We start from the raw sequence: 10,252 nt of genomic DNA, 5'->3' as shown, positions 1-10,252 counted from the left end.
AGGGCTTAGTATATCTGAAAGCCTGCAGAAACCTTTTGTTTAAATAATAACATGCAATTTCAAAAGCTTTTTGTTCCCTTTTCAATCAAAAATAACTTCATATGTTTTAAATGAAATTTTGCAAGTAATCAGAGACTAATGAGGATTCATTGATTTAACTAGTTCAGGGAATCAGAGAAGGGAGTGAGAATTTAAAGTAACCAAGTGTTTCATTTAGAAAAGCAGCTAATGTGGTAGGTGCACTAAGTCCTCTTCACAGCGAAATGTAATCAGGACTTTTGTCTCAGGAGAAACTCATCCTCCTCTCTGTGCACATTCCTAACTCACATTAATGTTAACGGGCATCACACATGCACACCGAAGAGATGCCTGCCTTGGTAGTATGCATGCATGGCAGCTGTGGTGACTAAATAATCCATATGGCTCTGAAGAGAAGATATGGTTTACTGGGTCCAGAGTCACAGCTACAGTGGTGGAATTCAGACCACTTAGGCCATAAAAGTCAACAAAATCTGAATCAAGTATGAAATTCCATCTTCCACACAAAATGCCATCAGTAATCTTACCTATAAGATATACGCTGAAATATAAATTCCACAGGTTGTATAAAGGGCAGTTTAACCATGAATTATAATTGTTACAGCTTTTATGGAATCAAGTCACAATGTTAATACTCATTTAATATATAATTTTCTGAAGCCCAATTCAACTTCTTCCTTCCTTCCCTAGTGAAGAAAATATCCTTGTGAAGTTCAATTTAGTGACACTGGTGCACAAGCCCATACACAGAAGTTTATGCTTCTGAAAAGAGATAAGTGATAAACAGTTCATTAGCCACATTAATGAAATTATGTTTTAGGGAAAAAAAAAGACTAGGTGACACAAAAATTTTAGTATATTTTTCTATAGAGATAGTACAATAAAAACTTTATATTCAGTATCTCCAATTAGGTCAATTAATATTCAGAAAAATCCTGTAACATTTCGTTTAAATAATCATAGGAGGGAGAAAAAAAGAATCCACCAATGTTCTGGAAGCTTCTCTAGACCTTTCAATCAATTTTATTTATATGCAAAACCAAGAGAAACTCAAAAAAAAAAAAAAAAAAAAAAAAAAACAAAGCTCCTCCTGATGCTAAAGCTCTCAATTTACTGACAGGCAAATGGCTTCATGCTGCCACTTAATCTCATTTCTTGCATAATGCCCTCTAATTAGCATATCAAAGTGAATTAATACTTCTAGGGCATTAGCAATGGGGAAATCTGCTCCAGGCTCACAATAGCAGTTAAGAGAGAGCCAAGAAATCCTCAAAAACACCACAAACCACTTTGCATTGCAAAACTGTTCAATTTATTTATCCTCTCTCTCTAAACACTTTTACCGCACACTGTTTTACTACTGTTCACCAAACAAAATGATAATTGCCAAAGTTACCAGCATCTGTAATGCCTGTTTAGAATCTTAATTTAGACTATGTTGCAGATAATTTCTATATGCAACCATTTGTTCTATTATAAATGTTAATATAGAGACACTGAAAATATTGACATTCTCAATTAGTTAATTTGAATTTGAAATAAAATTTTATGGGATTTTAAATTTATGAATTTTTTAATGTAAAAAGCCACCTGCTGGACTCTGATGCCTAAGAAATATGCTTTGAAAACTGAATGTGTCACATAAAAGAAAACAAAACAAACAAAAAATCATTTTGCCATAACATATGTTCAGTCTCACAAATAATGGTTTAAACATCGTGAAGAATCATCAGCATTAAAAGGATTACATTGTATACCAAGTCCTCATTAATATGATCACAAAAAAAGAGTTCTTGTCTAAACAGTTTAACATTTTTAAAGCACTTAAGTTGAAAGAAGTAGAAAACTTTTAACAACACTTTATCCATAAATATTTTTAGCTGCTTTCATACTAACCTGTTACTATTATGTAGACAGAGTTATGCAAAAAAAAGTTATGCCAATTCAGTTTGATACATTCTATCACACCAATTTTTTTGCTAGACATACACTCAAATTTAGTGCCAAAGTAAACTAGTTACCATTAAAACTACAAACATATTATACTATGGAATATATCTATGAAAGAATAATACAGAAGAAATTCTTGTTGCAATTCTGCCTATAAAAGGGATAATTAGAATCAAGTGTTGAAGATTAATAAAATTTATTTTTTAATAAGTTCTGAGTTTGAAGGCATAAAAAGGTGGTTTATTTTTTCAGTAGCTTATTCAAGAATTACTTATTAATTTATTGGCTAAATATAGCACTGCCACCTAGATGTGATAGCAATTTGTCTGATTAACTTCAATAACTTTGTAAAAAATCTGATAACCAGTTCTGAAAAACTTTTACCAATTTATACTACATAGTGATATAAATTATTTACTCTCTTCATACTTAAAGACTCAAATGGCCTACTGAAGTAGAGCAAATGCTTGAAAAGGTCAACACGGGCTTGAGGGGGAGGTGGTGGATATGTGTAAGCTTTGTTAGTTAATACCTAAATCATGTTGATCACACTGATAAATGGCTAAAACACAAGCCTGCTGAGAAAACAAATAAAACATTTTTTCTCATAATGTCAATATTGAACTAATAAATATCTAAAGATGTTCACATACACGAATAGGGAAAAGATATTCGAAAACCTTGTATAACTTGAAGTATTAGTGCTGATATCTTAAGTATTTATTCTGAATAGATACCTCGAGGTAGAGTATAAAATAAAGTGATGACTGACTTAGGGTGTGGTTCATGAAATGCAGTTTCAATTCCTATAGTCCCACTTCATATAATGTAACTTCATCCTACACCACGCCACTATAAAGTATCAAAATATAAATAATCCAACTAAGACGTTAATTTAAATTTGCCTCGGAAGTAATCTTTTACAAAATTTATAAATTGTGATGGAAATATACAGGCAAAATTAATTAAAAGGAAAAGCATCACAGTATGAAAAATGTTGACAGGTACATTTTATGAAAGCCGATCAACCAGTGTGCTCTTTGGGGCAAGTTAGGGCCCTTTGCTAGTGTATTAATAGACTTCTGTTTCAGAATAAAATAAAATTATGTAAATTAATAAAATAACATAGTAAAGTCCCAAATAAAATACCAAAACTACACAAATCTGTAATAAAGTGAGTGTCATTAAAACTAAGGCACAAAAGAATTACTTGCACAGATCAAGTTAGTATTGTAAGAGAGTTCAATACATTTTTATTGGGAAGGAAAAAAATAAAGAACAGGATTGGAAAATGTCCCAACATTTTAAAGATAATATCCACATGATACTTTAGATCATGAAGTTCTAAACCAGCTTGGCAATGAGATTTTTCTCCAGGTTTTCTACAAATACATTATATGTGTTATTTTGTTAGGATGGAAGTGAAAGAATGAAAGTTAGAAAAATCCCTTTCTTTTACAACTTCTCTGAAAACTTCCTACAAAAGCTCCAGTAAGATATCAAATCTATAAAAATAGGGAAAAAAAAGGTAAAACATTAAGTTGCTTTAAGAAAAATATATTGATAAAGCAATATAATTTATAACATTTCCAAGATACTCTGACTTTGTATTTTTCCTGTTTAATCACTTAATATTTCCAATGTAAACAGACCTAATGCCTAAAATTGACATGAAATTTAAAACATTAACGCTCCATTAAAATTTGCTTCAAAATAATTTTGGAATGGTGGGAATTACAGAGAAAACAAGACTGGTCAAGTAGTGCTAATTGCTGAAGATGGGCACTGAGTTCATAGGAGGTTCAAGAGTCTCTTCTCGCTGCATGTATTTATGTTTCAAAGGTGTTCACAATAAAAAGTTGTTAAAATCTAGAAAATAAGTTCATTAAAACAAAATGTGTTTCATGAAAACACAAAAAGGAATCATGTATGGAACGGGCATTTGTTTTTAAAACTTGAAACAAACAATGATAATTATATTGGAAATACTGCAACTTAAAAGCATATGCAAAACATATAATAACATTTAGACTAATATATAACAATTTTCACCTTGCTAAATTTTCACTTTAAAAAATTGATTTTTACACATGCAGAATTGAAAGAATCACACAGCACTGTACAAAGAAAAATGTAACAGATTTTTATACTAAAACCTTAAAAAGAGAAACACACCAGAAAAAGACTCCAAAGAGTCTCTAAACCTGTAGGTTCAGAATTAAACAGAGAGGGTCGAATGACAGTACTGCCTTGTCTCTTTGAAAGCTAGCCACACTTATAATAAAGCAATAAAGACAAAAGGTTTAATCTCACATCATATACTAAATGCATATAAAATCTCACTTGTAAACTATACTCTTGATCTAGTTTTAATATCTAAAATTCTTATGACTCTTTCTAGGGAGGGTTCCTTTAAAAGCAAAGCATTTTTACTAGTCATTTTCTTCTCCTTAAACATAAAAAATACTTCAACCAGCCCAACCAGCCAAGCAGGCCTTTCTCTTCCCCTGCGGACACCTCCTGCAGTAGAGAAGTTCATTAAGTTTTATGATCTTCCCAAGTCAGTCCTGCTTATAAGCCTCACAAAGGCTACAAATCTGGCAAACCATCATGTATGCCATTAGACATTACTAGTAAATGAACGCTATTTAGGGTTTGTGGTGGCAATAAATCAGAGTTTGGTTGGCAGCCATCAACATGGAGTATTTTAACCTATCATTTAAAAAGGAAAAGGCTGTGTTTTTTTTTCATGCATAACATTTTTCACAATAATATGATTCATATTATCTACTAAAATGTGGGATTTCATTTAAAAAATAAGTATTTTTTTTCTTGAAAAAGAACTATTTCCTTCACTTAAACTCACATAATTAAGGACTTTGGAAAAAAGGCAGATTTTTGAGGATGAAATATTTCACAAAGGAAAGCACTTCAACAATTAAAATTAAGATGACCAAAAAGAGGTGGGGGCATACACCAAAAGAGGTATGCAGGTGAGCAGACTTTGTGGCATCAGGGATATTTAATAAGAGATAGATGATAAAATATGGCTTTAAAAATCAGGAGAAAAATCTTAACATATCAACAATTATCTCATTGGTTACTTAGTTTAAAATAAACAACTATTTTTATTTTAAAGCCTATAACTTTTTGGATGCTCTCAAAATGCACAAATATCACAATTCAACAATGAGAGACATTTCTGCCCAAAAATAATGGTCTGATCAATTTTACAAAAGAATACATTCTCAAGAAAAAGCAGCATCTTATAGTAAAACTATACTTTCCTTACCTCTCAACAAGAAAATAATATAATTGTAGTAGACCACCCACTTATCTGTCGGAAGGGAAAAAATACCTTTTCATACATGGTGGTTGGGTGGGGGGAACCAATGTTTTCTAAACTAAATCCCCCATGTGCATCAGAACTGGCAGTGTTCACTGCCTGATCAGAAACCTTAAAATCTACTGGCAGATCTACAAATAAACTGATTTTTTTTAATGATTTTGTCTTATTTTAGAAGAAAAGCACAACTGAAATGACATTATCCACTGAAGTGACAGTTCACCCTCAACCCCCCATTATGCAGAATAGAGTCATCAACACAATGTTCCTGGTTTCTATTCATAAATGACTAGGTAAACTTTCTCTAGATTACAAAGAATTAATCTTTAGGTATTATTAGATTAAATAAAATGATTTTTTTTAAAAACCTGTATGCAATATACATATATTCTACAATGTTTCTTTTATAAGTTCATGTTTCTGAAGCATGACCGACTATGGAAGCAGGAGTGGTGGCGGGGCGGGGGGACTTGGAATTTGCAGCCCCGCTTTCTTTGCTTTGGTAACACTAATGTCTACACAGATGTTTTATTTCAAATTGAGGATTCTGAGTCCCCGTCTCATTCTAAGACTAGTTTTGGAGAGTGAGGTGAAGCTATGGGTAGTAGGGGAGAAAGGAGAGAAGAGAAAGAGCTTCACCCCCATCAATCACTCAGTACTTAAATCCCATCCCTCTCGAGCTTAGAGAGGCTGGCAGGAAGATGCCTCTGCCCAGACAGCCGCCTTTACTCTTTGTCGGCTGTTGGCTTTTTACAAAAGAGATAACGTGCAAATGTGGATCCACTGGCCAAAGCACAAAAAGAGGATCTAATTTACAAGTTATCACTGAAAGCCCCAGAAACAATTTTAAAACACAAAAATTTCTTTTGTCAGCTGCCTCTTCGTTTTTAAATAGCAATAGCCCTACCAAAGCTCTCTCTGCCAGTAATTCCAGACTTTGAAAAGACTTGTTTCTTTTTCGTAACTCACCTTTGACATGTGGTTGACTATACTTTCCTTTCAGAATGGTGTAACTAAGTCCTGTGCAAATAAGCAACTAAAGGACTTATGCCTCCTAATTGAATTCTGCCTGCTGCTAAATGTCTCAACATGAAAAGCAGTTTGCTGGGTTTAGTTCTCAAGCTAGCTAGGCCAAAACTTTAAAAAGGCAAAAATAAATAAATAAATAAATAAATAAATAAATAAATACAAATAATGAGAAGGGGATGAGAGGCAATAAGTATCCATCCCCTCTCCCTAGTAATACAAGGCTGTATAAAGTCGAATCAATCTTAATATTCACAACACAGTCAATACCCCAGTGCTTAGCTGTCAGCAGAAACTGAAGTGGAGCCCTGATAGCAGGAAAACCCTTGGACATTAAGAAACAGAATTTACTGAGAATTGCATACTTTTAAGCTTCTAAACTAAGAATCTTCAAGACTTAATGCTAGATGTCTTATTTTACAGTCACATAAAAATTATCTACTGTTTTAAATCACAATGCTGTCTAAAGGTAGCTAAAAATCAACACAAGATAAAAGTTAGTAATTCAAAAAAGGATCACTGAGCATTAAGAAACCAGCCATAATATGTGAATGAAAACCAGGAAAAGTACTATTTGGCCTCCCTTATTATTTGCTGCTTATTGCGGTTTAGCATATATATTTAATAGACAGCAATAACTCATTATCTTTTGTTGATTACTTTTAGGATCAGAATAGTATTGCAAAGCGAAAAACCTGTTTCAAAGAAGGCTGACTCACCTATCAACCTAACAATTATTTGCACTGTGCTATTTGTACACTCAATTTAAACACAATCATATGTAACCTTTTAAATAGCATCCCTTGGATAGTGCTATATCCTGGACTTCAACTTTTTCTCCTTTGCCTCAACTTTCAAAATGGCAACTTTAAAATACCATACATCCAACACATACCAAAAAGAAAAAGAAAGAAAAGAACAGGAAAAAAATAAACAGTAGAGCTTGTTTAATGTACTTGTTTGCCACATACAGGGAAGATAATGCCAAATACAAACTAAAACATCCAAATCTCTGCTTCAATTTGAGCAGTTGCCTCACTTCAAGACTAAAAGACCTTCAATTAACAAATAAAGTCTGACAAGAAAGTTAAACTGAAACGAATTACCAAAAATTTGCCAAATATGTACCTGTAGTTTTCATTCCAGCACTTCTGCAAAACCTATCTTCTTACATATTCCCTGACTTGGACACTTCAAAATTGTTTAACCTGCATCTGTGGACCTTTTTATACTTTATATATTAAGCAGTTACAAGTGTAATGACTTCAGGATACAAAATAAGACAAGTATTAACAGATGTAATACATTGTATATGTCTACACATCATTACCCTTCCTCGATTCTCTAAAGTAGTCTTCCCACCTAAAACACTAATTCAAGCATGCTACTGGGGTCTGTTCAATTGCATCTATTCTTCTATCCGTGCAGCTGAAGCTTAAGACTGTCTAAGTAAAACAAAGTTCGGGCGATGCTTCTCCCGGGGACTCGGTCCTGGCATCCAGTCTCCCGTTGCTCCTTTTAAAAACTGACACACAAACAAGGCGAAAGGAGAGGGGAGAGGACGGCTGGCGCTCCGGGCCCCCTCCCCGCCTGCAGCCAGGGGCGGCCGCCGAGGGACGGCGATCCAACCCAGTCCGCACCTACACTTCATTTTACACCAGGAGCAGAACTGAGAAATCGACTCCAGATTTATTGCAGTTTTTTCTCAAGATCAGGACGTGGGAAGGAGAGAATGATCAAAGATGGCGGTGCCCAAAAGCAGCAGCTCTCAACTGGAGAGTCGAAGGAGTAGCTCCGACCCCCACCTCGGGGGTCTCCAGGCCCACTGTGGGGCGCAGCGTCTTACCTGTTTTCTCTTTGATCTCACATAGGACGCTGAAGAGCGCTGGTTTCATTCTGTGACAGTTCAGGGCATGTTTCCTAAAAAACAAATAACAAAACACAAAGGTATTAGCATCACCTATGGAATAATATGGCGCCTTCCTTTAAGTTAGACCCAAGATTTAATTCCAGCCCCCCCTTTCTGGGAGGCCCTTTTGAACCGTGAGAAGTCAACAGTAACTCCAGTTGACTAGTTCCCGACAGCCAGCAAGCCCCGGCGGCGAAAGCTGCAGCCGGAACGAGGCGGACCCATCTGCCCGGCACGCAGCAGCCTCGGCCACCGCAGACGCGAACCCGCGCGGGGAGCCTCGCCCCAGGGGCAGACGAAGGCGACCCGGGGGAGGGGACGAGAGCGGAGGGGCTCCCGCGTCCGCTCCTGTGCAGAGGGAGCCAGCGCGACGCTGCCAGCCGGCCGACTGCGGCCAGCAGGAGGGTGACAGCTCGGCAAAGTTTGCAAGGCGGCCCTCCCTCCCCAAGAACTTGGCCGTCCGCACCCAGACCCGCCAGGAAACCGCCCATCGCCCTGCGCCGGGCCCGGGTGGCCGCCCGCATCGCGAGGTCGTCCCGCGGCCACGGGAGCCGGCGCCTGGACTCCCGGCCGAAGAAGAAAGTTGCACTTCCCGGCGGCACGGCCCGCACGGGGGTCGGGGCGGGAGGTTTAAATCCGTGGGAGGGGGCCGGGCTGCGAGGGGCAGGACGGGGAAAAGCACGCCACGGAATCCGCGCCGCCCCGAGTCCGTCCCGAGCCCCCCAGAGCAACTTTGCCGACTCCCGCCCGCTTCGAGGGGCGCGGGCAAGTCCCCCCGAGGCCGGGGCAGGCGGCCGGCTTTTGGAGAAAGTTCCCCGCCCGGGGCTGCGGCCCTGGCCCGGGGCGCCACCCCGGATCCCGACTCCGCCGCGGGCCCGGCTCCCGCACACACACAAAAGATGCTTAATGAGACGACACCAACTTTGCTTGCGCCTCGTCCAAGCTCTGGTCGGTGATGGTCATGATCTGGTGGAGGATGTCGCCGATGTCCTGCTTCCTGCCGTCGCCGTCCGCCCCTTCGTGGCCGTGCGGGGGAGGCGGCAGGGCCATGCCCCCCTGCACCGAGTGGCCGGCCAGGTTCACCCCGGCCAGAGTCTGCAGCATCCTGGATTGATCGTCCATCCCGCCGCGCGCGGGCGGGAGCGGGCGGCGGCTGAGGCTAAGGCTGAGGCGGCGGCGGCGGCGGCGGCGGCGACGAGGGAGGAGAAGAAAGAGGGGGAGGGGGAGGGGGAGGCGGCCGCGCGCTCCCCGCCCGCGCGGGGAGGGGGCGGCCCGGCCGGCAGGGCCCGCGGCTGAGGCGATGCGGACGGGCGCCCGGCTCCGGCTTCCGCCGCCGACGAGGCTGAGGAGAAGCGGCGGGCGGAAGCGCCGGGCTCCGCGGCGGTGGCGGAGGCGGAGGCGGCGGCGCCCGCTGCCCTCACGCGGCCGCCGCGCCGCCTCCTCGCCGCCGCGCGCCCTGCCAGGCGGCCCCGCGCAACTTGCTCCTCAGCGCCCGCCGAGTTGCCGGGACGCCCGCCGCCCCCCGCGCCAGCCTGCGCACTACCCTCTTCGGCCGCCGCCGCCGCCTCGGCCGGGCGGGATCCGAGCCCCGGCGGCCCCGGGGAAGGCAGCGGCGGCGGCGGGCGGCGGCGGCGGAGGAGGCCTGCGGGCGGGCCGCGGGGAGCGAGGGGGGCGGAGGAGGAAAGTTTGGGAGCAGGCGGGCAGAGGCGGCGGGGACGCGGAGCCCGGAGGAGGGCCCTGGCGGGCCGCGCGCTGGGCGGACAGCGGATGGATAGGGCGGGAGAAGTCGCCGCCGCCGCCGCCGCCGCCGCCGCCGCCGCGCACCCAGCCAGCAGCCGCCGCGGACCGGGCTGGAAGGCCGCTGGGCCGAGGGATTGACAGGCTGCCAGTGCCACTCACTCACTGCGGCCCGGCGCCGGGGGGAGGGGCGGGGGCCGGCAAGGGCGGGGGAGCGCCCCTCAGACCCCGCCCCCAGGGCGGCG

The 10,252-nt window shown here is 41.9% G+C and overlaps 1 protein-coding gene across 2 annotated transcripts in view; it reads right to left on the bottom strand.

Annotated features, from left to right (window-relative positions):
* The window catches only part of PBX3 (PBX homeobox 3), a 227,054-nt gene extending 217,553 nt beyond the window's left edge, over positions 1–9,501 (bottom strand). For both annotated transcript variants that reach the window (XM_008006228.3, XM_008006230.3), the window contains exons 1-2: positions 9,193–9,501; positions 8,208–8,281 (exon numbers count right to left, since the gene is read on the bottom strand). In XM_008006228.3, coding sequence (XP_008004419.1) covers positions 8,208–8,281; positions 9,193–9,392 — 274 coding nt within the window. In that variant the 5' untranslated portion in view covers positions 9,393–9,501. The remainder of the gene's footprint in view (positions 1–8,207; positions 8,282–9,192) is intronic.
* Positions 9,502–10,252: the final 751 nt, after the last annotated feature.

This window comes from Chlorocebus sabaeus, chromosome 12 (genome assembly GCF_047675955.1).
Source record: "Chlorocebus sabaeus isolate Y175 chromosome 12, mChlSab1.0.hap1, whole genome shotgun sequence".
Lineage (NCBI taxonomy): Eukaryota > Metazoa > Chordata > Mammalia > Primates > Cercopithecidae > Chlorocebus > Chlorocebus sabaeus.
Note: the sequence above shows the minus strand (reverse complement) of the source record. Positions and strands in the feature narration are given on the sequence as shown.